The following is a 27,894-nucleotide window of genomic DNA, read 5'->3' on the forward strand; positions in this document are numbered from 1 at the left end:
ACATTAGTTTGGGACAATTAAGGACACCAAAAACAGAAATCCCTGCTCATTCTGCCTGATAAAAGCTGCTTTTAAACTCTAAAATGTGACAATTTTCCCGTCAACAAAAAAATGACCTTTTAAATCTTATGGTCTCATCTGTGTCCCACCATTCAACCTCATGATGGGCACATTCTAAGGATATGAACAGAGACATGATTAGATCTTGCAAACTAATTTGCAATTATTTAAATCTGGTGAGACATCAAAACATTTGAGCACAACTGACCCTTCACTATGTTTTAACAATGGTGGCTGATGGGTGACACATTAATCAAACCTCTTTGCTACAGAAACATCAGCTGCAGCATTTTACACTGCAAAACACAGTTGCTCTCAATTTCTGCAGAGCAACAAATTTTTTCTTTGAGCTTACGTGCTAGCTAACCAATCAGCAATTGAATTCAGAGTATTTAGTTGCTCAGCAGTTATTAATCAGCCAAAATGCTACTGATATGCAGCTTTAAATTCCCTGCTCTCAGCTTGTCTTTACCTCTGATAAGATATTACATCAGCAGGTATTTCTTATCCACCACAAAGGACATTTCAGTACAAATAGTCTGTATGCATGTGGTTATCCTGCTCTGACAATAAACAGTTTTCTCAGGGGCAAACATTTATACTTATGCCGTCAAAAGTGTTATCGAGGTGAAGCTGCAGCTGCTCAGCGTGTTGCTATAAAACATCAGGTTGTGATCAGATCCATGCAGAAGAACTCGGAGCAGCTCCCGCTGACAGGCATCCCTGGTTTACGTCCCTGCAGCACAACTCTCACCATGGAAGTAAGTTCATTGACTCTAAACTCTTAAAGTTGAGCAGGCGTTGTGGCTCTTCACAGCTTCCTCTAAAACATTCTCCTGCTTCTGGCTCTCTGAAACAAATATTCAGTAAAAACTGTGAAACTGAGATGTGATCTCTGCTTATGCAGCTGCTGTCCGCGCTCCTGCTCCTCCTGGTTCCTCTGCTGAGCAGCTGTGCAGCTTTTCTCCTTCCTTTCGACTGCAGCGACATCTATAAGCAGGACACAACGCGACCCAGCGGAGTTTACACCATCTATCCCCTCGGACCCCTTTCTGGTCTTCAGGTGCGCTTGAAATCAAGTGACATGTTTAATTTATTCTTTTTTTTTTTTCTCACCAACCGCCAGAAAAATGAGAAACTTTATGACTCCTGAAAATGTGAGGAAGGTGTATTCCACGTGTTGAAGAAAGAGAAAAGGGAGCATCTTCTTATTGCATTTGGATATTTTGGCAAATTTGGCAACAGTACGAGGAGATAATTGAAAAAAAAAAAGCTTTATGCCTGTGATAAAGTAATTTTTTCTTCTTAACCTTTTCATTTTAAGAATTTTATTATTTGAATTATTGGGGAGAAATAAGGTCTCTTCAAACATCTGCTGGCTGATCACTCTCATTGAAAAGCAAGAGAAAACCTCAGTTGATAGACATAATTAGCTGAAGGAGGATCGTTTCGGGGGAAATAAGATGATTTTGGAGGAAAACTGAGCACATTTTCTGCGGGATATGAATATGGATGAAAGGAGTGTATTTGACAGTTTTACAGTTATTCTGTAAAAATAACTTCCTTAAGAATAAGACTGAAAGTAAAACATGTACAACAATTGTATGTTTTGTGTTTATGTAAAAAATACAGATCTTTGTGTAATTAATTTGTTCTGTTAGCCCTCATTGAAATTGCTGGTGTTGAATCAGACCCCAAAAACTCATTTCGATTGACACACATTGCTTTGTTTCATGAAATATGGAAAAATCTGTAACGATGTTGCTGTAAAATTTTTTAAAAATAATTCCAGCTACAGGACGCGAGCTGCAGGTTTAAACTGATTTCTGCCTGATGGAGTCACTAGTGAATCGAACAGCGTACATTCATCACTTCCTCCTTTTTTTGCAGGTTTTCTGTGACATGAGCTCTTTGGGAGGCCAGTGGACTGTGAGTAACGCATCACTTTCACCTCATACTTAGACTGATGGCTCTAACCCCCGGCTGCTTTGCCACCACCAGTCAATCTCAGTTAAACTTCTGATTCTTGTTGTGTTCAGCTGGTTGAACGCCTCATTCTCCCCACAGGTGCTCCAGAGGAGGATGGATGGCTCGGTGAACTTCTACAGGCCCTGGGCTTATTACAAGTTGGGCTTTGGGAACGTGGCTGGAGAGTACTGGCTCGGTAAGATATGAAGCTAAAACTATCATGGAGATCAGAGAGAACCAACAAGCCTCCTGAAAGACTGCGTGTTTCTGTTGTCAGGTCTGGGCAACATTTTCCTCTTAAGTCACAAGAAAAAGATGGAGCTGCTGGTTATCATGGAGAATTTCGAAGGACAGACAGTTTACGCTCGTTACCGCCGGTTCAGTGTTGGCCCGGAGTCTTTGGGGTATCCTCTCCATGTGTCTGGATTCATTGATGGAGGGGCAGGTGAGCACCAGGGGCAGCAATGCTGCTTTAAAACAAAACTATTTCCTCTGACTTTATTAAAGCAATGTTTAGCATTATGCTGGAGGAACTCTTGTTATTAAAATGAATAAAGGAACAAATGGTGATATATTGATCTCTGAAACCCGACTGAGAGTTTTGTCCTGGTCACTTAACTCGGTGTCAACAAGCCTAAGAAAGAAACACAAAGAACTGAACTATGTGACTTAATACAAGGATGTGTTTAACCTCTGAGATTTCTCATTGTGATAAATCCTTTAGTTGATATTTGTGAGCTTCAGTATGATTTATCTCATTTACTCTGAGAACTTCTCAAACATTTCCTCTTGATTTTTGTTTGCAGGAGATTCCCTTACTTATCACAGCGGACACAAGTTCTCCACCTTCGACATGGACATGGACAGTTATCTTTTAAACTGTGCCAAGTTATTCCTTGGGGGTTTCTGGTATAACAACTGTCATCGCACAAACCCAAACGGGGTTTATCGCTGGGGGGCTGACAGCACCATCAATTCTGTTGGAGTGGATTGGTACACCTGGAAGGGCCATAACTACTCCCTGAAGGCCATCAGCTTCATGATGCGTCCTGCTCAGTAAAGCTGCAGGACAAAATACGTCCTCTAGAATATTACAGGTTTATGTTTCCTGTGATCAAACTCAATCAGAAGATCACCCGTTACCTGCCAGAATTGAATCCAGATGTTGGTTGTGACTTCAAAAGCTGTTTTTGGTGATTTGTTTTTTTCAAATTCTTTCTCTTTTCTCTGCTGCATTCTGACAATAAACAAGAAACGAACTGATGATTTGTGTCTGGATTTAAAGCGAAAAAAAAAACAAAATCTGAAACCAGCTTTCAAACATTTTGAAACTTCATCTCAATCTCTTCGCACATCGTATTTGTATTTCCACATGAGAATCAAAGTCCTTCAGGAGTACACTGCAACGATCTTTTTAGGACACAATGATTTGGATTGGAAATGGAAAAGCGTCTAGTGTGGCAACTCAATATCATCCTCTGGTAAAAGAGGACGTCATCTACTGCATAGGAACTTTCTATTTTCACACCCAACACTTCACATCAAGAGCAGTTATAGTTATTAAAGTTACAATTTAAAACAGCAAAAGAATATTATTATTGGAACAATATTACTTTTTTTATTTTCCATCTTAAAATTGACCTTCTCGCCTTATTTGAAGTAAATCTGTCAACAATTCCAAGGTTAGAAATCTGTGGAGTAACTTTGAGGTTCATTTTGAAGTGGTAGGGTTCCATCCCAACATACTGTTAGTCAATAGTCAAAACAAAACCAATTAGTCTCAACCACTGTCCAATTTGTGTATTGTTACTTTAGTAATTTGATGCAATAATTAATGTTGGGGCTCAAAAGACTTAACTCATTTCTGTCTGAGCTCTTGTGCTGCCCCCAAAGAAATCTCGCCCTGAGCAGTGAGCCGTGTTGCTCACTTTGTGGACGCTTATTGACCACAAACATTTACATTTAAAGTGTTCAGATCCCCTGTAGGCAGTTGATACAGAGCTATAATGAACCAAACGAAGGAACTGGCTTTCTGCACAGTAACTCTGACCTGCCTAGGCATGAACTCCCCTCCTGTCGTCAGCTGCATAGACTGCACTGGTGATTAATCCTAAACACGCCATCAGGTTGTCACAAAGGATCTGTCATAACTATTGCAAAATTCAAACCTTTCCGTTAGTCATCCTGTCAGACCGGATTTTGGTTCGTTTTCTCTCTCTACCAGTGGTTTAGTGAATTTTTTTTTTTTTTAAAGCAAAACCAGCAACCGTGTTTCCTCTATCAGTAAGTAACTTAACATCCACCCTGCTGAACAGGGTGAGTGCCTGGATATATGGCAGTATCAGTGCATACATGGCTAGGCTTATTCAGTTCATGGAGCCTGTGTTGGGAAATACAAAGAAGAGGCTTAAACGTATTCAAGAGGAGCTGAATCAGATTTTTGAATTGCAGTGAGTGGGTGAGGAACAGGGTGGGGGAGATGATTCAGGCTTGAAAAAGATGTGAGGAGGAAAGAAGGGAATAATAAATCAATGCTAAAGCCTTCTTAAAATAGACTGATTTTCAGAATTGCTCCTATTGTCTTTCTGCGTCACTGGTACATTGTCAGCACTTTATGTTTTTACTTCGAGTGGCTTGGACTGTGGCTTGCATTCACCTGTGATGTGAGCCAAGTTTGGGACATTGAATAAGGCTAGATGTTCTGTCATTTTTGGCATGACAGTTATATTCGTGTATTACATAATCAATAAAAAACCTACATGTCCACATATCTACATACATGTAATCTTCTGGATCACTCGTTTATAGATTGCAGAAATGAGACAAAAATCTCTGCCGTTCGTGTTTTTAATTTGAATTTCCAGAATTTTTCTGTTTGAAAGATGTTGCAATAAGTTGATAATATTCATCCTTAACCTGTGTTTTTAATTAGCTTTTAATCTATATTGATATTGGATATGTGAAAGAGGGTGACATGCATTGATTCATGCACACATTGTTTAAACTTCAGGTCTTTATCCCCTTTTTGCGCAACTTTCATCCTAGTATTTAGCATGGTACCTTGAAAGCCTCCTGGCTGGACATAAGTCAGTTTTATGTAATCTTTTTATAAAAGCTACACATTGAAAAGTGATTCTGTTACAAATTCAAGCTGGTTTAATTCCACCTTTATCCACCTCCATTTTTCCGATTAAAAACACACAACTGTAGGCGTACTTGTCAAAAAGGGCAGAGAACAGGATGACTCACTATGTTAAGTTTTTGCAGGTTGACTGCTGTGATTCCGGATAAAATGTTTTACTTCTTCTCTGAAGATTCACATTGATAAACACGTTACTTGTGTCTGTAAACCTCATTGAGTGTCTTCAGCGTTAGAATACTTTTATTGATTCATATACTGTACCCCTGCATTTAGCAGTGTGTGAATTGGTTTGGATGAAAGTTATTGTAGCGCTTACAAGATCAAGTAGGAAACTGCGTGTCTGTTTATTGAGCTCACATTTCTGTACTAGAAATGTTTTTATTAGTGTAATGTAATATTCTAATCTCAAAAGTTATGTTCTTATAGCTATTTCTGGGAAATTGTCATAATTATCAGAAATAAACAACTGCCTGCAGTTATTTTATTTAGTGGGTTTCAATTAATGAAATAAATGAACTGTTCAATAAGTCTTTGGATTAACAGTAAACAGAACTACATTAGTTTATTTTCCAAACTGTACAGAGTCTACAGTGACTGAATCATTAACTAGGTAAGTTGTTGTGTTGTGCATCAAGTAAATAGAGAAGTTTATTTTTCAGTCTCTTGAGTTTGTTATCGTGATATTGACAGTATAAATAAAAACAATTGAAACAAATACTCTTCTATAATTCTGCAGAACAGTTGAACACAAATAAAGTCAATGTTTCTTTGAGACATGATGAGTTTATTTAAGCTTTTGTGGATTGATGGCAGGTCAATAGATTTCTAGTGGACACAAGAGACAGCAGCAAGCCGCTTTCGATTGTTGGATTTCAGCTTTTACTAACATTCATGTCCTTAGAAGCAAAATCCGATCATTGGCTGGTTTAAATCCCCAGAGCAAACAAGGGTACCAACAAACAGCTTGATACATCCCATAATACATGCAGAGAAACAACCAGTGGCTGGTGGAAGGTTTAATTCTGTTGCATGACAAACCAACATGTCCACAGAATAATACGAGATCAAGAAGCTTAACATCAGATTTCTGCTAAAGATCCAAATTAATCCCTGACCTGCAATTTAGCGAATTCAGTTCTGTTCAATCTACTTTAATGCCGTTATGAAATTCAAAGACTCCATGAAGTCTGAAACCAAACAATACAATTACTTTCTTGAGGCACATGAGTATGTAAGATGAAAAACACTTAAAATAAATACAAAATGTATGTTTTTTCCTCAGTCTTTATACATATTTTTCCTGACAAAGAGGTGTCAGAGGTGAAAGGCTCTTTTCACCTATGACGTGTGTTTATTCCATGTCGTCTCCATATTTTGTCTTCTGAGCAGCTTTTGAATCCTCTGGATGAGATACTGGAAGACCAACACAAAGAAAGGTAAGCATAAACATCCATCTCTGCAGACTTGATTCATAGGAATTGAAGAACTAAAAACCTTAAAAATACGTTTTCATCCATATTTAAACAATATCAACGGGGATTTCCATTAGTCCTACCTGTTGGTGGTGGCGGTGATCTGTCTGGGACTTTACCCGTCTCTAGCAGCAGCCAAAGGTCTGAGCATTTCTGTGTTTCCCAGCGAGTTACTGCATAACTACAAAACGATGACGCCACTGACAGAGGAGGTTTCAAATAAGGCAGTCAGAAATTGGAGCAAATATCTTTCCAGTCTGTCTAACATGAGTATTTAAGAAGTATAACTCATCACTTATTGATATGAGCAGATTCCACTGTAGTGGGTAGGGGAGTCTCATCTGCAGAGCCTTCTGGATGGCAAAAAACCCTGTGACACCTGGAACAGCATCACAGAAGGCGCCACAGTCAGACAAGCAAGAAAGGGAATGAAAACTTAAATACTGGAAACTCAAAGGCAATTTAAATTTAAATACATACTGTTGCTTTTGCTCTGTTGTTCACTGAAAGGTTTTTAAAATATTGCACAATAACAACAAAATGTTAGAAGTAATTTTGGGGGTAAAGTAGCTAATTTCCAAATTACAGACAGAGGAGTTCCTTATGAATTTATTTGGGCTATTCATACAATGGGCAAGCTTTAAATCTAAGGAAACTATAGGTGAAAAGGAAAGGAAATAAAGGATGAACAAATAGACAGATACACCAATAGGTTTTAAGCAACAAAGTTACAAGAAAGGAAAATTGTTTTCCATCATAAATGTTCCTTTTCCACTCTTATTAGAAGTAACTCTGTCATTTGTACTTGCAGATATATACGCATTCAAACTACAGTTTAGAACTGGATAAACAAACAAAGTGATCCTATACTTCACAATTTGACCTCTAAAAATAATCCAAAACGTTTCATCTGAAAATTGAAACAACAGGCTAACACATTCATTTGCTTTACTGACAAAAAGCAACTAAGAGGTGACTAAATATTTTCCAGAGTCTGTACCAGATAGTCAAAGATTACAGCTCCCTCCTGTGGTTAAAAATGCTTTTAACTCTAGTTTACTTTCACACAGGTATTAAATTGGCACAAGAAAGCTGTAATCCATTTAATAATACAGGAAACAAAAAATTTAAACACGTGACTCTATTGCACGTAAGACACTGTTGAATTGATATTATTTGTATGTTGATTTAAGGAGCACATTGTAATTAAAACATTACCCAGTACAAAGGTTCCTGTCCCCTTCATAAAGGCGTGAGACTGACACGCAGCGTAGCTCTGCAGCCCCTGAAAGACAAACAAAACAAGACACAATATATGATTTTACACTGTGTCATTCACTTATGCATTAAATAAAACCGTCTCTAAAAATCTAGAATGATTTTATATTCACGACAAAAGTCAAATGTCCTCCAGAGATCTGCAACGTCAGACAAAAACAAACAGTAATTCTCACGGGATGTTTTGCTGCTATCGCGTCGTCCACCTTCGTCACACCGAGGTTCACCATGTTGACGAGTAGGTTGAAATTACAGGCTTCTGCTTTGAGGATTAGATTCAAACGCAACTTATGTCAACACACAGCTCCCCTGTTATGAAACTTCCGCGTTGAAAAACGAAGAAGAGAAGAAAAAGAGGGGCGTGAATTAAACAACAGCGACCCCTAACGGCCGGGAAGTGCTGCAATACATTGCTTCTCTACAATGAAACGCAGGACGGATCGAAATAAATATTTGTTTATTATTGTAATAGTTCCATTATTGTGTTAAGGGATTAAGAAACGAAAAAGACATTTACATTTATTTATTCATGTGCAAATGTTTAGAGTCAGCCGTTGATTCTTCATAGATGTTGTTTTAAAGGATCAAAACTTAATAATTGCTTTGCAATTATTATTAAAACTTAATAATTGCTCTGCAATTATTATTAAAACTTAATAATTGCTCGGCAATTATTATTAAAACTTAATAATTGCTCTGCAGTGTTTCTGGGCCTTCAACTCAAGGAACACTGTCATAGTTCCTTGAATTTAAGAAGAAGAATATTGTAACAATGCTCATGACTCTTAAATGTCCTTACATTTTTATCCCATTACATCCACACGCATCAATAACTGAGCACTGACCATATAATGTGTGCTGATGATTTCAAAGATGGCACTTGACAAAATGTCACGTCTGCTAGACGTGTTTGTAATGTTTTTATGTTGTCATGAAGCACTTCAAACTGCCTGGTTGCTGAAAAGTGCTGTGCAAATAAACTTAGTTGATTCAATGTACATCATTACATTTTTTTGTGACACACCAGCACAAAGTAGCCCTTTCTATTTTATTTATTTATTCGTATTTTAAGTTAAGCACTTTGTATTGCCTTGTTGCTGAAAATGTGCTATATAAATAAGATCACCTTTACCTTTTACATTTCTAGAAAATCTGTAAGCTCTTATGTCAACATGCAGTAAGTTATAATATCTTGGGTTTTCAATCAGTCTAACCATTGATCTGATCTGAAAGATTGATCTATTTTTGCCAGTAGCTTAATCATTAAAAGTATTCTAATGAATGTAACAATTTATTTAAATATCTTTCCCAAAAAAAAAAAAAGAATCAATACACACTATAGTGTTAATTTCAGGATGCCATGCTTCAACGATAGCACCTTTGACCTCCCTTCTGACCTCTGACTTAGCACCGCGGCCTGAAACAACCTAAGTATTCTCCTGGAAATAGCGGGGGAACGTGAGCAGAGGAAGCAGATGGAGAAAATTCAACTACTGCTGAGCACAAGTAACAACATGGAAGATAAAGTTACCAAAGAGCCACAGAAAGCAGCTGCACATCTGTTACTGGTTACACAGAGAAAAGAGGAAAAACTTCAGGGATGAGAGCTTGCTTAACAAAGGAGCCTTGTTTCACTCAACATGGTGACAAACTCAAAGGTTTAAGTTGGATTCATACAGGCTGAGTTAAAGCTGATCTGTGTGTGAGAAATGGTACAGGACTGATTGAACACGTTAACTCAAGTAGTGTTAAGAAAATAAGATGTTCATGTGAAACACGAAATTTTTTTTGGGTTGTTTTGTTCACAACAAATTTTAGACAGGAACTCAGAAAAATGAACTGCGATGCTTGTATTTTTTCATATCTCCAGAGCGCCTCCTTCCCCATGTCTCTGACATTATAACAGGATTTCTTCTGACTTTATTTTTGATTGCAATTTTTGTGTTGTTTGGCCCTCATGCATTTGTTCATCAGTGTTCTCCAACAAACCACTGTCGCCTTCACAGGACACCTGGATACTTAGCACGAACTGAAATGTGTCCTATTTACCAATTCAGTAACTTCTGACCAATGGTTTTCCTTGATTTTATTCAGGATTTAAATATTTATATATTTTACCAATATATGCACTGTTTATGCCGATGTGTCACTTAAAATCCCAATTCACGGTTTGTGAACAACCTTATCACAACCTATAAGGAGCGAGGCACAGAATATTTTTATATATTTATTTCACTGAACATCTGGTTACAGTAAAATAAAGCTGAAAATCTTAATATTAATGCTATATTGGTTGAATACTACACAATCTGTTTACTCTGAAAGAGGATTTTGTATTATTTTTAATCAAAGCTCACATTTTTCTGTGGGAAACAATAGGAAAGGCTTCCAGTCTTTCCTATTGTTTCGGATTGAACTGACAAGTGGAACCATTTTGATATCCAAGAATTTTTAAAAACAAGCTCCAGCCTCAGCGTTCGTTTACACCAGAGCCAACAACCTGCTTGAGACACGTCCCTATTAAAACTGAGCCAACAGCAGCAACCGAGGTTCATTTAACCTTTATTATCATTTTACAATGGAAAAGCAACTGGCAATTATCTCCAACTCTACTTCCTTTCACATAGTGTAGCTCTTTATTTCTAGGTGATTAATGCTTAAATGGTTTTTTTTTAGAAAAACAAAATTTTTGACGCTATCTGTACACTCTGGGGGTAAAGGGGCAAAAAAAAATTACATCCCTCCTTTTTGTCCATTAATGAAATGAACGCAAACAGCAGGAACCAAGTTTTAGTGCAGTATTGAAAACCTGTTCAGATTCAGACACAAAATAATAAAAAAACCAAAAGAAAACTTGCATGTACATGAACAAAAACACATGCTCAAGTGTTCGTACTCCTCGTCTAAGACACAAGAGGACACATGTAATAGGTGTGCATCGCGGGAAATACAAGGAAGGCAGGTGATTGGAGAATAAAGTCCACCAGTTCACTTTTTGTTTTGTGGGAAACAAAGGCAGACGTTGAGAGCAACCAGTCTCCAAACTTTTCTGTAGCAGGAAATTCAAGTTTTCCCTCTCCACAAGACATCCCCTTTTATGGAAGATTTTAGTGACATAGACAGTGTGCAGTGTATTCACCGAGAAAAATAAAAAAATAAAAATGGAAGGGCAACACTGAGGACTGACTCACTTGGGTATCACGAAAGCACAAAAATCCAGTAGAAGGGAGAAATTTTCAACTCAACCCAAACGCAATCAGCTAGGAAAGGTCCCGTTTCTTCAAAATATGAACACATTTCACAATCAAGTCATTAAATAAATATATCTCTATAGATTTTCTTCAAAAAGAAACAAACAAACAAACAAAAAAAAATAAAAATACGACAGAGCAGCACCCTCTCCAATTAATGCATACAAACCATAAACCTGTGAAAGAACCCGACTGGAAGCAAACAGAGACGTACTGGAAGGATTTTAACCAGTTAGGAGCAAAAAGCTACAGAAACCAAGAGCAGACTTTGGTCAAGATACTTCCTGTGACTTGTGAGAACATGATTAGTCTGATTCTGCTGCCAGCGGTGCTTTTATTTAAACGGGGTTGTTTGGAAGGGGCAGTTTGAGTAACATCGAATTTTCAACAGCAGGAATAGATCAGATAAATAATGCAAAAAATCCAGCATTGTGTGGGACAAGTAAGAAAATATAAGCCTAATCCGACCAATTAAAGCAAAAATAAACAGGAAAAAATTCTAGTAGAAAACTAAGCCTTTATTTTGGCAGCTATTTTTTTCTTTATAGAACAGTGAAAATATTTTTCAAACCACCAATTTCTGATTAAATAGGACATTTAAAATTGGGTAATATGGCCCCTTTAAGAGCAAAAAAAAAAAGACATACATTAAACCTGACCAATCAGCCACCATTTTTTAATGTCCTTCAGCACATATTGGCAGTACACACACACATACACCCGCTTGCATTCGCCCGCACATATACACTCAATACTGGTAGTGTGATCCAATCGGTGAAATCAGCATGGGGGGTGGGGGCTGGGGGGGAGGACGAGACGAGGTGCTTGGGGTGTGATCATGAACGCAGCAGCCATTTAGTTGCATGAGGGCGGTCGGAGACAGAGCGATACAGTGAGAAGGTCCAGGTCCCGTTGTACCAGCTGAGCGACGGGTCCTGTAGCCCCGTCGTCCCGCCCTCCCTCCGCAGTGAGCGCAGGCGTGGAGGAACGAAAGTGGATGACAAGAACGGTCTGTTCGACTGTGGTCCAACGGAGCTTGTCAAGTTTGTCGGTGAGACAACTCTTCCACCCTCCTCTCCTCACTTAGAAAACTATAGCAGCAGGTTGAGCTCAATGTTCTCCCTCCGTGAGAACTATAGAGACAAAAAAAAATAAAAATAAAAAAAATCCCTGCAATCGACATGAAAAGCAAGCTATGGAGAGTTGTGAGTCCTGGGAAGTGGCAGATGTCTTTGCTGTGTTCTTCTTCCCCCTCCTCCATGTCTTTAGCGCCTGAACTGTCAGTCAGTCAAACATTGTCTTCTGTCATCAATTCTCTTGTCAGCGAGTTCGTGTTTGTCCCCTCCCCTCACCCTCCCGCAAATCTATCCCTGTGCCCCCCGTTGACCCTCCTCCTTCTCTCACAGTCGAGGGTGAGGGCTGATCACCGTTCGGGCTCCGACTCCAGCGCCAGCACCCTCTTGCGCTCGCGGCACTGCTTCTTGTGGGCGGGCCAGTCCCGCTGCTGACACTGGGAGCCGCAATAGCGGGCCACCTGGCAGCGGCCGCAGATGTTGAACTCCCGCAGCTGTGAAGAGACGGGGGTGAGACGGTCAATATTCCACCTGCAGGTTTTAGTCTGGCCTGTGATACTGAACTTACAGGATTTACAGTCCCTGAAAAGTCAAATCAAAACGAATCTGGGGGAATTTAAATTCAAATCTAAAGGGCTTTGCAAAAATCAATCAATCTTCCTGTCAGGTTTCTGTGCGTTCGTGAAGCTGTTTGTTCAGAGGACAGATGGATTTAAACTGAGATTAAATCCCACACAGGTGAACCAAAAAAAGCCCAATATTTCAAAAAAGTAATCAAAAAGTTTGATATCAATGTCATTGATTAATCACCCAGCCCTAATGTGGTGGGAATCTGGTATATTACAAAAATGAAAAAGTTCCAGGAGTATGAATACTTCATGCCTTCAAGCAAATCAATTCAGACCAATTCCAAAAACGTAACACTGATTACTTACCCTCCTCTCAATGAGTGAACAAGGGGGGTAATGACACTCGTAGTATGTACAGGAGCATTCCTCTTCCTCCACTAGCTCCCCGTTAGCATTGTAGTAGCGTGTGCGGCTCAGCTCCAGGTACTGCTCCTCCACCGGATCAGCTGGGACCTGCTGGATGGCCAGCCAGTACAGAGATTGCTCTCTGGACAAAAAAACAAAATGTCACATTAAGCGGTTCAATACTGATGTCGCTGTTAAATGCTGATAAGGACTCTGCCGCAGATTTAAATCGGTGGTGTTACCTCTGCTTGCTGGAGATCTCCTCTGGCTTGGGGCTCCAGCCCACCGGTACCAGTCGTAGGTTGTCTAGCCGGTTATCCACCGTCACAGAGTTGATGTGGATGACTTGAAAACTGGGGGCAATGCCTCCTCTGTGCTTCTCCCTGGATAAAGACCAACAAGTCAGACGTGTTTCCACCAGTGCACAGGAGGAAAGTGAGCGACGTTGTAGGAATATGTCAAGAACTCAAATCTTTTAAGGATGCTGTTGCTCTCGTTTATCCCGAAGAGAACGAACGCAAGGGGTCTTAATTCAAAGTTTTATCTTCATCTCAATCAAAAATGTTTATCTTAATAAGGGATGATTCCTACACCCTTTCTCCCCAATAGTGGGGGATGTGGGTGGTTTTTAGCATCAGTGATCCAAGCATTAAAATCTACAAATATTTTACAAATTTGCACACATCAGTGACTTCAAAGCCAGCTATCTATGCGTTTCAACTGAGAAAACTATCAAAGTGAGAACTTGTTTTTAACTCTTCCCTAGCAAAGAATTTGGAAATCTATAACTCCTGGCCTTAGAATACCAAGGGAATGTAGTATCCTAAACTAATTGCACATGATTTTAAGTATTTTTTGGAGTTTTAGTGCATTGTTTGGCCTTTTCAACCCCTTTTATGAACCACATGTCCTTTTCAACTTCATTTTTACCCTGCTAAGACAACAGGAAGTGCAAAATCTGCGAAGTGAGAAATCATACAACAACATAAATGTAATCCTGCTCTTAGAAAACAGAGAAAAGAAAAAAAGTCTGGAAAAATCTAATGTTTAAATTCTCATTTTTTTGTGAACCCCAAATGTAACAAGAAATCAAACTGTTTGGTGGAAGCAAATCCTTTTTAGGTATTAGATACACTGGAAATAACTTACAAAAAAAAAATCAGGAGTCAAGCTGAGACACCGTTATGGCAGGAGAGTGTTTAAGGACTCCTGACTGAATTTCTCCGAATGTTTCCATATGAGGGAAACGGAGATGTTAATAGCAACAAAAGGTTAAATATTTGTTTTAGCATCTTCTTTAATACAGGGTACCATTGACCACCCGTGAGAAAACACAATCAAAACTTCACACTCTGAAACTTAGATTTAAAATACATATAAAAGATGCAGATTGTGTACAATCATTTTGAAATGAAATATTTCTCTTTGTTGGCTTTTCTCGCTTCAATGTGTTAGACGTTTCACCATGGCACTTATGCAAGAAATTACCTGCAAGCAAATGCACCAAAGACTCATCTCAAATTATCCAAAGAGATTTTTGTGGAACAATACTTCTGACTTTATCAGTTTGCGTACAATGTCTAACTATATTTTTACTTGTTCCGATGGCTATTTCTGTAAACGTCAATACAAAAATATACGTTTCGTTCGCAAGAATGACTTAGCTTTCGAGAATATCCAAAGATATACTCACCACAGCAGCTCGTGCAGCGGCCTTCCAGCCCAGCGGCCTTTGCCGATGTCAAAAGCATAAGCAAAGATTTTTGCACCATTGCCGTCAGCGTCTACCTCCATGCGAGCCTGAAAAAAAAAAAAAGAAGGAACTGAGGTTAACGGCCCTCGCTGGTGTTTTGGAGAAATGTGGTGCAGACGAAAAAGAAACCATTCTGACACTTTACCTCAAAGGCATAGTTTTCAACCAGTGGTATGTCCTGCTCGTCAATTAGAGTGTATTTCGTCTGAAACGAGAAATTAAGAAAACATTTTTATTGCTGCAAGGCAAGTGCTTATTTATCACTGCCTCACTGTGTAGCAAGACAACTAATAAAAACAGATTTACCCCGCCACGATATTAATTAATACTTTTTTTAATACTCCAGGCATAGGAACGATCTCAATGCATCTCAAATCCAAAAGCTCTTTTCTTAAAAGAAGAAATTAATCATTACACAATCCCTGATAAATTCTCCATCCACCTCCAAAAGTAGAGAATATGGAGGTGGACATTTCTGAAGTAAAATGCATGCAGAGGCTGCCATATCAAACTGTTGAAGCTAACTATAATAATGCAAGATAGGTGATATTTGCAACATGAACGAAGCGAGTCCAAATTCTGGGAATAGAACCTAAAATTGTAAACACAAACTGCTCGGATTGTTCAGATGAGTCACGACCAGGCCTTACATAAAGGAGACTCGTTTTAACCAGTCGAGACCCACCTGAGCCACCTGACAAACGCGAGTTATAGACAGATAACAGGTTCAGCGAGAGAAATAATGCAATGCACAGGACGCGGGTTGTCGGTGTCTTCGCGCCAGACGCGTCCAATTATGCAACATGACACCCAGTTTCCACTGACAGATCGCAGGGGATGGTGGGTCTTTCAGGTGTAGAAAAATCATGACAAGTCCCTGACAGACTGGAGGCGGGGGATGCAGGACCGGCCGCAGCTTTGACCGCGACTCGCAACACCGGAATCGGGAGTGTCTTGTGACACCGTCAGCCACAGTTTAACTTCACGCTTTTGTTAAAATATACAATTGATTTTTTTTTTGTCATGCAAGAGCAACAGAACTAGTCTATGTATTTAAAGTAGGACATTTGTGATTTGGTGTGGCGTGGCGCTGATTTCCTCATTCGGACACTCCACTGTGATCCACATATCACGGCTAACCTGGTGATGCTAGCAGCACCGCGGCAGAACTCTACCTTATTACCGCGAAAATACGGACACGAAAACGACAGAAAAGGCGACAGCAGTATTGACATCTATGGGCATAGGCACAAAATGACTAGATGTGTTCAAACTTGGGACATTTGTTCCTGCTGAAAGCTGTCCAACGAAAAAGATTCATGCTAGCGTTAGCTTGAATCCGAGATAGCGGCAGAGTTCAGAGCAGCAGTCTGACTCGGCCGGCTTTTCTAATCCGCTCAAACGCGCATAAAACGGTAGAGCTAGCCGTTTATCGCACACACAGCCGCATTTATATCCCCACCGCCTATTGTTTCTACCAACTAGCCAGCGTTTGTGAGGGTTTTAAATACGTCTTCCGAGATCCCCGCGGGCCCTCCCCCGGCCGCACATGGCAGTACTGGGATCCAGCTCACCTTCCCGGCTACACGGCCGAGCCGCACGATCCCAAGCTTGAAATCCGACATCAGGGGAACGGACGGTGATGACACAGTGGGCCGTGAGATTCAACCTGCGAGGTTTTGTTCGGGCGTGAAACAGGACGGGCCAGCCCCGCTGCGATACCACCTTTGGGCTAAGTAACGCTTTCCAGCCTTCCGTCTGGCCGCAGCCCAGCCTCGGTGACACACGGCAGCTGGAGAGCGAGAAGCCGAGCGAGTCGTCGAGGGAGCGGGGGGCGGGGTTTAGCAGGAAACCAGACCGACCAATCAGATTGACTTTTACTCACACACAGTGCAATCACGTCGGACAATAGAGACGGATAGCTCGTAAAGACCGCCCATTTAAATTTTCACGTCATGGACTCTCGTGATCACATCCGTTTATTTTCGCGCGAAATGCCAGACAGCTTGATAGCTGAGATAATTATTTTGGCGCTGCAAGAGGAAGATGTAATGGCTGGAATTTACTATAAATTCCGTTTGTTTGGGGGATAGAACAAATGAACAAAAACAGGATTCACAGAATCTGTAAATTACTCAAGAAATAGATTGTGCAAGTTTAGTTTAGCTGAACTGTTTCCTGAGGTTGATGTAATTAACACAAATCCAATCACACTATTGTTGGTTTAACTGCTTTGAATACAATCTTTATCTGTCTCTTTCACGCTTTATTATTTGAACTCAATGGAGGTGGTACAAAATACAGAAGAGGATTAGGCCCACTGAAAAAAATAGAAGAACTCACTTAAATCTCAAAATTCTGACTTTTTTCCCCCTCAGAATTCTATTTTTTGTTTTTCAGAATTCTGACTTTTATCTCAGAATTCTAGAATTAATGGCCCTAATCCTCTTCCATAACAAAGACTTATGTCACATGATCTTTATCTTTCTGCTGGCCTTTTCAGAGGCCAGAAGTTACATGACGACTCTGGAAAATTTGCTGTCAGACCTGGTACAAATTCACATATTCAAGGGTCTTGAAAAGGTCAACACAAAATTAACTCCAAAGCAATATATATCTACATATATAAAATAAATTCACATTTAATATAAAATTCCATATACATGTAGCTCCCTAATACAGTTAATATTTAGATCTTGTTTATTTATTTTTTTGGCATACATTTGAACTAACTCCCCAAAGGGACTTTTACATACAGACTTCAGCTTGGTAAGTGTTTTGATCATGAAGGATAAAAGGTTATTAAACGCTTGATGAATAGACACATGAATTATGTCCGATTTTTTGTTGATTTGTTATTTTTTGACAAACTATGCATCCATCCAACCATTATCAGTACGCCCTGGTCCCTAGTGGAGTTGGGAGGGGTTTCTTGACAAACTAATGAATTATAACACAATTTCAGGTCTCGCAATTCAAAGAAAAAAAAGAACAAAAAATAAATATCCATTAGGACAATAATCTCTAGGTGTGGAGGAAGAAATATTACATATTTTCAGGAAATATAATAAATTAAAACTGTGAATGCTATTTTTCACAAATATATAAAATTTTTATAATCTGCGCCAACTGTGTTGGCGCTTCTCTTCAGTTAACTTGCAACAAAACAATTCAGCATTTAATATTACTTGTTTTTCTCCACGAAACATGAATACACTCAAGATCTTCCAGAAAGTCTAGTATTTAGATAAACTTTATAATGTGCATCAAGACTGCAAATAGGACTGAAATGTCACAATATTTATTTTCTACTTGTGTCTCATTAAAAAAAATACGTGCAGGGAATATCTGTGCGCTATCAGTCTCTGATTTGAAGTCATTGTGCACAACGTAGATTATATATGTATATAAAAATAAATCAAATTAGCAGTAATTGACTGATCAGAAACTCTCTGGGAATGAGTCACTGAGCTGTTATCGATCACTCATAGTAAAGGAATCCCTTCATATCGATTTTTTCATTATCTAAAGTTTTCAATACGTCATACCTGTGACGTGATAAGCCCAATCCCGACATGCGCTCCTATGATCTGTCAGGTGACGAGAATTGGATCATTTGAAATGGTGAAACCAGTCAGCGCCCTCTACTGACTTCACACTGTATTACAGCTCTTTTTCTGCACAGCCTGAGGGGAAACGCTTCTGTGTCTTTGCTGTTTTTAACACGTACACAAGAGTTTGCAAACCATTGTTTGTTAGCCAAACAATGGTTCTCGTGTCCTCAACTGTTTTTCACCTGCTTTGAGCTTGGACGTATTCAATCTAGTCTGTGACTTTTGTCAAATACTCCCGAGTATCCCGAGTGCAGAGCACCTTCTTCTGTTTGTTTCCTATGTCCTCACATGGCTTGTAAAAAACTAAAAATTTGACATTTTTTGTTGCCTTATTCCAATCTGGCACTGATAAACAACATTGATCATTTTTAAATCTTTAACTTGTTTCAGAGATTAAACTTTTTTTTTCCTACTAAGAGCTGACAGAACGGTGGTTTGAGGTGTTTAAGCCACCTTTCATTTTTAAGATTCCTTGAAGCTTTCCATGGACCAGAGTGTTGCTCAACTATTTCCAAACCAGCTGTCTCTGAGGAGTGGCTGTATCACTGATCCCTACCCATTACATGATGCAACCAAGTATCTATCACACCCATTCTCCCCGAAAAAAAATACAGTAAAATAATAAGATGTTCTCTTATTGTATCTAATGCCAAGGAGAAACAAACAGAACATTTTTATCAAGCACCGATAACAGAAATCTGAAGTCACTGTCCTTGAGCAAAACAATGCACACGGCAGGAAAGAGAATTTTATGGCCAATCCAAAGCTATTTTTGCTTCCCTTTTCTTCTTCTTCCATGTAACGTTTCTGAGGTTGAGATATCATTTCAAATAGTCCCAAATATTAAGACAAAGTAAACAGAGTTGAAAATAAATGCCAGCATCCCCAGATTTTATAGAACAAAAAGGATTTCTGTGAGTTTGTCATAGAGTGGCTTGCAAAGTTATTCACACCGTTTTAACTTTTTCACAATTTGCCAAGATACAATCAGAAACTTTAATGTACTTTACAGAATCTGGATTCTTAATGCAAATGGTGCATAACTGTGTATTGAGAATAAAATGAAACATTATTTTCAAATTGTTTTGATAAACAAAACCTTGGGAAGTTCAGTAAGCATTTGTACTCAGCCTCCTTTACTCTGATTACCCTAAATGAAATCCAATGTGACCAACTGCCTTCAAAACATAATACATTTAACCACTGAGAGGCTAATATCAATATAAATCCAGCTGTTTTTTGAAGGTATTAGAGGTGGGAATTATTTATATTACATTTGTGCGCAAACACCATCATGAAGACCAAGGTTTCAAACCAAACAGGTCAGAGATAAAGCAATGAAGGAGTTTAAAATCAGCGTCTCCAGGAGCACTATTCGATCCAATATCAAACAGAGATTGTGTGGGGCAAAACATTCACCAAAACATGGCCATCCACCTTCAGGTGAATTTAAAACAGCACAGAGGAAGAGAGAGATACAACAAACATGTGGAAAGAGTGTTTCTGCTCTAATGAGACCATCTAACACTGCACTTCACTCTGGAGCACCATCCTCTCTGAAATATGGTGATGGCAGCATTATGCCAAAGTGTGGATAGTGGGGATGTTGATAAGAGTTGTTCAACAGATTGATGGAGCCCCTGAAGTTCCATCACCTGATGTATAAGGCTGGTATAAACAAGGATGACTTTTTTTGGGGACTTTTCCTTCACACGCCTTGTGTTGTTTCACCACTGAAAATCTTATTAAAAGCACTCTTAAGTTAGCGATCAACCAGAAAAAAGGTGAAATAGTAAGCAAAGACAAGCTCAAGGTGCTATTATCACAGGGATGTTGAATTGGTTACACAGGAATGGCTAAACATAATTTCCACTTAAGTGGATGTAAAGAGCCATTGCCTGTGGATATTCTTGGTAAAGTCCACTGCTGAGCAGAGTTAGCAAACCGTGAAGATGAACTAAAAAGTTTGTTCTTTGACTGTTTGTAAAACGTTATAATGCGTCTCTGAATCTGTAAAGGCGGTTACAGCTGACGCCCAAGAAACAGAAAAACAAAACAAAACAGAAAAACAGGTGGGACAGAAAGACTTGCTTTCAGCTCTGACCTATCATGTCCGTGTCACTTCCGTGTTCCGCTCACCTGTTACACCTGTATCACAGCGCTGGTCCGCGTATAGGTGCTACTCTCTCTGCTCCGCCGGCGCGCACCTGTTCTCCTGTTGTGCCATGACTGAGGGGTTCACCGAATGTGACTTAACATGCTCGTCTTCCACTGCACCTGTGGAGACTTCAAATGCCGTGACGCGCCTGGAAATTGATCCCGAGCAGCCCATTTTCGCTGTACTGACCGGCGGTATGAAGGAGCGGGAGGAGGCGGACATGGCCGCGTCCCATCAGAGCACCTGCGGCAGCGGCGGCGGCGGCGGCGGAGCCACCTCACCGGCGTCCGCCGCCTCTGACACCGAGTCCGGCGTCTTCTCCGTGGAAAGCGAGGTCTGCGCGGAGCACGACTCCGAACTGGACTGGTTCTGCGCCACCGAACAGAAACTCATCTGCTCCCTCTGCGCCAACGCGGGCCCCTGCCGGGAACATGGCGTGGCCCCGCTGGCCCGCAGAGTCGGCGTGGTCAGGGTGAGACTGCACAATCATATTTAAGCTCATCTCTGACAGGTGCTTTTATTTTATTGATTTATTCATGTGAAACGTACATGTTACTTTCATTTTAGTCAAGAAGCTAATTATTTTTCAGCAATTGGTATAAGTAATTTGCATTCCAAAGTTTAAAACGATGTAACTTTTATTATCAGACTCTGAGAGTGCCACTGATAAAATATGGAAACAACATTAAGTTTATTTTCCAAGTCAATATTTACCTAAATTGTCTCGTGGGTGTGCCACAGCTTCTCCTCTGCTGAGGTGTCTGGTATTTTAGAGGACGACAGGATTTTCTTGTTGTGCTACCAGCTGGCCTGGTTCAGCATTGTGCCATTCTCCTCCAAAGGCCCTAACACTGAGCAGTCATATGTGTGTTTGTGCATGTGTTTGCTCTTCTCCAGAACCAGCTGGTGGATGTGTGTGAAAAAATCCAGCTGCAGGCCCTGGGCATAGAGAAGTTCATCCAGCAAACACTGACGGCCAAAGAGCAAAAGCTGCAGGTGAGAAATGCCGCTGGTCGCTCAGGGAAACCGGGAGCTGATGCTACAAGTGGAACCTGTTTTACTAGTAATTAGAAAGCAGGTGTTTCTTAAAAGTGCGTTTCCCTTTAGTCGCTTGAGATGTGCAGAAACATACTGGGATCCAAGGGCCTCTCAAAGGGCTGGAAATCATTTTAATCACCCAATTTACAGTAATTCTATAGTTTTGTACTAATTAAAAAGAATTTTGAGCGTTATATCATGACATAATGTTTTCCCCACATCAAAAACATACCTGGAGTGTTGCTTTGATTATTTCATGCTTGTTGGAGGACTCCTTGAGTCTCCCACAGTAGCTATTCAGGATTTTTACACAAAGCTTCTCCTTGGAGTTGCAGTCCCAAGTCGAGCTTCCCCACGGAGCTCCTCTAGACTAGTGGCAGCAGCAATTAGCAAACACCTCATTAAATTGTGAGTTTAATCAGCTGTTTATACAAACTACTTCTCCTCACTTCAACGCGCCTGAGAACTGTTGTAATGATGTGCTAATGGCAGAGTGTCAGAAAGTAGGAGCTTCTTAAAGAAACAGAGGCTTATAACCCTTCTTTAAACCTCTCCTCAACCTTTCTCTCTCTGCTACCTATGGCCTTACCATAGCGAAAGCTGCAAAATACAAATATATTCCTTTCTTTTCTTGATTGTAGCTGATGTTTTTTTCAACTTTGTGCACTACTTTGTGTTGGTCTATAGCATAAAATCCAAACTCAGGTGATGGAAGTTTATGGTTGAAATGTGACGCAATGTTGAAAAAGCCAAAGAAATATAACTATTCATGCAGTATAGTAGTAGTTATTTTGGTGATAACCTTCCAACAAAGCCAACGTGAGCCCCTTGTACTTATTAACCTGCAAGCATAAAAGGAGACTTTGTATTAGAGGGAGCCCCTCGTCATGCTTGTGCAGTTTTATAAGTGACCAGTTTGCAAACCAAAAATAAAACAGATTACAGCGTTAGTGAAGACTTAGACCTGTGAATTCAGATGTATTAGTTTGTGTGTTTCTACCATCACATCCTTCTTCTGATTGCATATGAGCAAATTCCAGATCAACGGTGTTTGGTCAAAGGTTTTCTTTCTAAGAATATCACAACGTGGAGATTTCAGAAAATTCCCATGTTTACTGAGTGAGTGATTGAAGGTGTTATATTTCTCTTCAAGGACAAGTCTACGACCGTCCGACATTTTGTGTTTCTACCTATCAGGGTCAAAAGAGCCATAAGTTTTGTAGTGAAAGAAGCAGAAGTTAGTGACATTTCCACTAATTACAGAGAAACATGAGAGGGAGTGCAGCAAGTTCCCTTGTGAATATTCTCTTCAGAAAAGAAAAAAAACGTACAATTTAACAAAACCTGACATATTAATCATTGATGATTTGCTTAATCAGTAGGCGTTAAGTGATGCATTCTTTATGCTAACTAATTGGATCAGAACAAATGTTTCCCTGTAATTTTTTATTTAAAACATATCATTTTTATTTTCTTTGATGTGGAAATTGTATAAATCTTAATTAATTAGTAATTTCTTTAGCAAGGCAGCCTCACTGGCAAGTGTCTGTCTTGGAAAATTAGGCAGTATCTCTCAGACAGTTTATGGTAAATGTAATAGACATATCATTATATTATTACAAAATAATCCTTACGGATTTATTTGTACACCAAGATTACTTTTGATCCTTCACATTATTACAAGGGTGTGCGTACTTAGGCAACCAGATGATTGCAACGTTTTGGTGTATTTAAACTTTCTTGCTTCAATAGATTTGTTTATTTTTTAATTGAGTCACACAGGGTATATTCATCACATCAAAGTTGAACTTTTTCAAAAATAAGTGATGATCGCGTCACTATTTAACATCACAAAAACGAGAACCTACGAAGACTTGCGTCCACTGTAAATCTATCTATAGTTTTCATCAAAGAACCTTCAGTACATTTTATTTTCATAGTTATTTGTTTTTATTAAAGTAAGATTAATAAATTAGTTTGAATGACTTGCAATCCTTAGAAAGAGAATAAAGCACTATGTGGTTATGTATTGCATTTCTTCTGTCCTTAAATCAACCTCCAAATAGTGTTTATTGTGTCTCGAAGCGTAAAACCTGAGATTTGCAACCATGTTTTTTTAATCACCTTCTCACTGTGTTGCAAGTTAGAGAGATGTTGTCATCTTGCGGGTTCAAGCTGCCTTACATGTAACACATATCAAATATATTGCAAAAAGTCCATGCTGTGTGAATACTTTAACAATGGACTTTGAAAAATGCCCTTACCCGAACCAGAAGAAGTTTTAATGCAATCAGAAGGAAAAATAACTGATTCTGAAATCTCCGGATCTTCCTCTCACATCTTCTGCTGTGTTTTCACCCAGGCGTCGGCGAGCAGGGCGAGGGAGCAGGTCCTCGCGCAGGTCGCCGCCGCCCGCGAGGCCCTGGAGGAGGAGGAGCAGCGCCTCCTGGAGCAGGTGCAGAGGGAGGAGGAGCGGGTGGAGCAGTGCCTCCTCACCCAGAGAGCTCACTGGAACCACGCTCTGACGAGTCTGTCGCAAACACGCTCCCGCTTGGTGCACACGCTGACGCACGCTGGCGACGCACAGCTGGTGGTGAGAGGCTAGGGCTGTTTATGACGGTGGTGGGAAAGACGTAGGTTCATAAATAACTGCAGGCTGATAAGAGTCATAAACTACTGAGAATAATCACTTTCCTCCTGGCTCCTTTTTTCCAGACCAGTGTCCAAGAAATTGCTGAAAGGTACTACTTTATTCATATGACTAATATTTGTTCTTACTGACAAGATACTGGAGGTTTTGCTTCACTTCTGATTCTTCTGTGTGATTGTGTTAGGGTGGAGGAAGCCGAAGGAGTCGGGAAGCCCTGTGACACCGACCAGCTCAACTTGAACCCAGGCTGCATCGACAGCAAGCTGCTGAAGGGCCTCTGGGCGACTGCTCTGCTGCTGGGGCCCAACGGTTTGTACACTTAACTACATCCTGGAGATTCAGCAGGGGAACAAGATGACTATATATGCTGACTGTTGTAAAAGACATTATTCTTTTCAAATTTATTAGCCACCTCTTGTGAACAGAGTTAAAACATTCTTAACAATGTTCTTCCTTTGGTTTTAAATTCTGTTTTAAAAAATGAGTCAAATTAGTTACTTTATATTATATTATAACATATTTGTATGTAATATTTACATTTACATACAAATATATTTGAATGTCAGAAAGGACTCAAGGCACAGTCCTAAATTCAGTCAAAACATGTTTTTAATTAATAGTTTTAGACGGCTAAATATACCTGTTTTTTTTGTTTTGTTTTGTTTTTTTTGTAGAAACTTAAAATTTAGAAAGTACTGTAAAATGCCATTACTGATCAAAATATTAAAATTACAAAAATATAGTAGTCACTGTTTTAAAACATGAAGCTACTAACATACTGTTTCTCATTTTGCTACAAATGTTAGAATGTCTAAATTTAAGGATGATTTGTGAAGCAATAAGTGCTGTTACATTCTAGTATGTGTATCATTTATAATGTACCTCCAGTTTTTGTGTTGTGTGTGTGGTAAAATTTGCTGCATGCTATTGAATAAAGATAGAGTAGGTTAGTTTTTGCTGTGACATTACCATGTTGGGTTTTTTTCTCTTTTTTTCACTTGGGGCTGAAAGTTCAATTCTCTAAACAAAGCCTGAGTGCTCTTTGGTGTTATGTAATTAAAACCTCAATCAAACTCTGAGTACGTTAGAGGTGAGTGAATCTTCATTCCCTCTTCAATGCAGACAGAGCGTCTGAGTAGGATATCATGAGATAAGGTGATGTTATCATTTGGGTTTTGCAATGAGTTACCTTTGTTTAAAGGAGTTAGGGTTAGCTGGATGTTATGTGTGAGGCTCTCTAATACATACATAGAAAGGTGATGATACAACATTATTTCTGTAGAGTAGTTTGTTTCCATTGTCATTTAATGGCAAGGTAAATTAACAAAAGTTGACATACATACATGCGTGCATACTCACAATCTGCAGTAATCTGACCATAATTCATAACTTGTAAACTAGTTTGGCTTTATGTTTAGAAGCAGCCCGGATTCTGACCCATCTATTCCTTTCCACACAGCTTATGGATCACCTCTGTTAAAGTTCGATGAGCGCACAGTCAGCCCACTCCTCTCCCTCTCTGAAGACCTACGCACTTTGACCTTCCTCCAAAAGAAGCCCCGCCAGTCTCCCCCGTACGACCCGGCTCGCTTTGACTCCTGGCCCAATGCTTTGGGATCTCTGTCCATGTCCTCTGGTACCCACAGCTGGATAGTGGATGTCGGCAAAAGTGGCGCCTTCAAGATCGGGGTTTGCTACGCCTCTCTGGAGCGCAAAGGTTCTGGGAACGAGGCGCGGCTGGGCTACAACAGTGAGTCGTGGGTGCTGTCCCGCTATGATGGCGACTACTCCTACTGCCATGCAGGGAAGAAGGTTCCCTTGCAGGTGGTGACGAGGCCCCAGCGGATCGGCCTGCTGCTGGACTGGCTGAGCCAAACGCTGCTGTTTTACGAGCCGGACTCTGGCACTGTGCTGTACTCTGTCTCTCAGCCCTTCAATGCTCCGCTGCTTCCGGCATTTGCTGTGACTGACCGCAGCATCACTATACTGCACCGAAAGACGGCATGAGCATACGAATGTTTAAAAGCAGAAGGGAGAGACATTTCTATATCATAGAAATATGATGTGCAGGAGAACAGGAACTCTGTGCAATAACGAAAACTTGCAACTACATCAGTTTTTTATTTATTAATTTTTTTTCTAATTTCTTTTGTATTCAATTATTTTTTATGTTTATTATTTTTATATGTTGATTATATTACATTGTTGTACTGTTGTAATTATTTTGACTGAAAATTTTTGTTTTTTTAATAGAAAGATTGTTTTTGAAAACAGAATAGATTTCTATTCTTTATTATGTAACGCTTTTAAACGTTATAGATAACAAAAATAACCCTGGTTGATCCAGACTTTTAAAAATCACAGACCTTGAACATTTGACTACTATTGTAAGCCTGTTTGCCTTATGATCAGCAAAGTGATTATTGCTGTTTCATTTTTGTGTGTTTTCTCTCTGAAATATTTCATAAACAAGATGTTGTCAGATGCAGCTCACTGGATCACATTAGCAGTGTGTCTAGCATAACGGCACATTTTTCCTGCTCTCGTCAGACTAAAGGTTCATACGTCACATGCAGGTCATAAACACTTGACCTGCGTGAATGTAAGAAAAGACAAAATTTTTTTTGCAAATTTTCTGATTTTACCATTATAAATCCATTGAATATAATTCAGTTCACTTTATTTTGGTAAATTATCAACAGTAAATAATGTATTTTATTGTGACGACTGCCCAAAACAAAGTAATGCATTGTATTTGAGAAATGAAAGACTAGTAATGCGTGGTTTTTATTTTTTGAGAAATGAAAGACTAGTAATGTGTGGTTTTCATTTTTTAGAAAATAAAAAGCAAAAACTTGTGGCTTTGCATTTGTATTAGCCCCTCTACACTGATACCCCTAAACAGTTTAAACCAACCAAATTAACGGAAAGAAAAAAGGCAGTTGTTAAAAGAAAGCCATAAAAAGTCCTGTTCGCTGAAAGCTATGCAAGCAACAAAGCAAACCTGGGGAGAAGGTATTCTGGTCAAAAGAGACCAAAACTGCAAAATAACCTAAACAAATCATCCCCAGGATGAAACATGTTAGTGAAAGAGTCATGCTGTGTGAAAGCTTTTCTTTAAAAGGATACATCTCTTCCCAACAACTCAAAGTTGTCAGGAAGATGGATGAAGCTAACACAAGCCAACCTGGGGGAAGGAATACATTCAGAGGCTGCAAAAGACTCAAGACTATTAGTGGAGGTTCACTTTCCAGCAGGATAATGACTCTTAAGCATGCAGCCAAATGGTTTGGTGAAAAAATGTTCATGTGTTCCAGTGGTCCTATCAAAACAGATGTACATCCAATGGAGAATCAATGGCACGACTTGAACTTCGAGGTTCACAGATTATCTCCATTCCATCCTTGTGAAGTGAAAACCAGAGCTGTTCTGTATCCGTATGATTTCATTCCTTTCATTCAGT

At 39.6% G+C, this 27,894-nt stretch overlaps 4 protein-coding genes across 4 annotated transcripts; 2 read left to right on the forward strand and 2 right to left on the reverse strand.

Moving 5' to 3' along the window:
- Nucleotides 1–563: 563 nt before the first annotated feature.
- Nucleotides 564–3,287, forward strand: LOC129366551 (microfibril-associated glycoprotein 4-like). Its single transcript, XM_055040497.1, has 6 exons — nt 564–821; nt 968–1,123; nt 1,951–1,989; nt 2,128–2,224; nt 2,306–2,473; nt 2,835–3,287. The coding sequence occupies exons 1-6, from the start codon at nt 744–746 to the stop codon at nt 3,086–3,088; spliced, it is 792 nt and encodes a 263-aa protein (XP_054896472.1). The 5' UTR covers nt 564–743; the 3' UTR covers nt 3,089–3,287.
- Nucleotides 3,288–5,933: 2,646 nt separating this feature from the next.
- On the reverse strand, nt 5,934–8,251 carry tmem141 (transmembrane protein 141). Its single transcript, XM_055040032.1, has 5 exons — nt 8,097–8,251; nt 7,861–7,927; nt 6,938–7,021; nt 6,726–6,842; nt 5,934–6,583 (listed from the first exon to the last, which is right to left on the reverse strand). The coding sequence occupies exons 1-5, from the start codon at nt 8,148–8,150 to the stop codon at nt 6,522–6,524; spliced, it is 384 nt and encodes a 127-aa protein (XP_054896007.1). The 5' UTR covers nt 8,151–8,251; the 3' UTR covers nt 5,934–6,521.
- Nucleotides 8,252–10,465: 2,214 nt separating this feature from the next.
- Nucleotides 10,466–16,801, reverse strand: zmynd19 (zinc finger, MYND-type containing 19). The gene is made up of 6 exons (XM_055040685.1): nt 16,546–16,801; nt 15,117–15,176; nt 14,912–15,018; nt 13,461–13,601; nt 13,180–13,360; nt 10,466–12,738 (listed from the first exon to the last, which is right to left on the reverse strand). Exons 1-6 carry the CDS (start codon nt 16,594–16,596, stop codon nt 12,595–12,597), a joined length of 684 nt encoding a protein of 227 aa, XP_054896660.1. The 5' UTR covers nt 16,597–16,801; the 3' UTR covers nt 10,466–12,594.
- A 3,893-nt stretch (nt 16,802–20,694) lies between these two features.
- bspry (B-box and SPRY domain containing) lies at nt 20,695–27,289 on the forward strand. The gene is given in 7 exon segments (XM_055040051.1): nt 20,695–20,754; nt 20,757–21,215; nt 21,641–21,739; nt 24,144–24,374; nt 24,497–24,522; nt 24,616–24,740; nt 25,891–27,289. Coding segments are annotated over 7 exon segments (1,548 nt in total). The 3' UTR covers nt 26,439–27,289.
- Nucleotides 27,290–27,894: the final 605 nt, after the last annotated feature.

Source organism: Poeciliopsis prolifica, unplaced genomic scaffold (assembly GCF_027474105.1).
Source record: "Poeciliopsis prolifica strain line A6 unplaced genomic scaffold, Auburn_PproV2 SCAFFOLD015, whole genome shotgun sequence".
NCBI lineage: Eukaryota > Metazoa > Chordata > Actinopteri > Cyprinodontiformes > Poeciliidae > Poeciliopsis > Poeciliopsis prolifica.

Coding starts and splice junctions, on each gene's coding strand:
- LOC129366551 (XM_055040497.1), top strand. CDS start 744: ATGCAGAAGAACTCGGAGCAGCTCCCGCTGACAGGCATCCCTGGTTTA. Junction 1,124..1,950: donor GACCCCTTTCTGGTCTTCAG/GTGCGCTTGAAA, acceptor CTTTTTTTGCAG/GTTTTCTGTGACATGAGCTC. Junction 2,225..2,305: donor GGCTGGAGAGTACTGGCTCG/GTAAGATATGAA, acceptor TTCTGTTGTCAG/GTCTGGGCAACATTTTCCTC.
- tmem141 (XM_055040032.1), bottom strand. CDS start 8,150: ATGGTGAACCTCGGTGTGACGAAGGTGGACGACGCGATAGCAGCAAAA. Junction 7,928..8,096: donor CGATAGCAGCAAAACATCCC/GTGAGAATTACT, acceptor TTTGTCTTTCAG/GGGCTGCAGAGCTACGCTGC. Junction 6,584..6,725: donor ATCACCGCCACCACCAACAG/GTAGGACTAATG, acceptor TTGGTCTTCCAG/TATCTCATCCAGAGGATTCA.
- zmynd19 (XM_055040685.1), bottom strand. CDS start 16,596: ATGTCGGATTTCAAGCTTGGGATCGTGCGGCTCGGCCGTGTAGCCGGG. Junction 15,177..16,545: donor TCGGCCGTGTAGCCGGGAAG/GTGAGCTGGATC, acceptor TTCTCGTTTCAG/ACGAAATACACTCTAATTGA. Junction 12,739..13,179: donor GTTCACTCATTGAGAGGAGG/GTAAGTAATCAG, acceptor GTCTCTTCACAG/CTGCGGGAGTTCAACATCTG.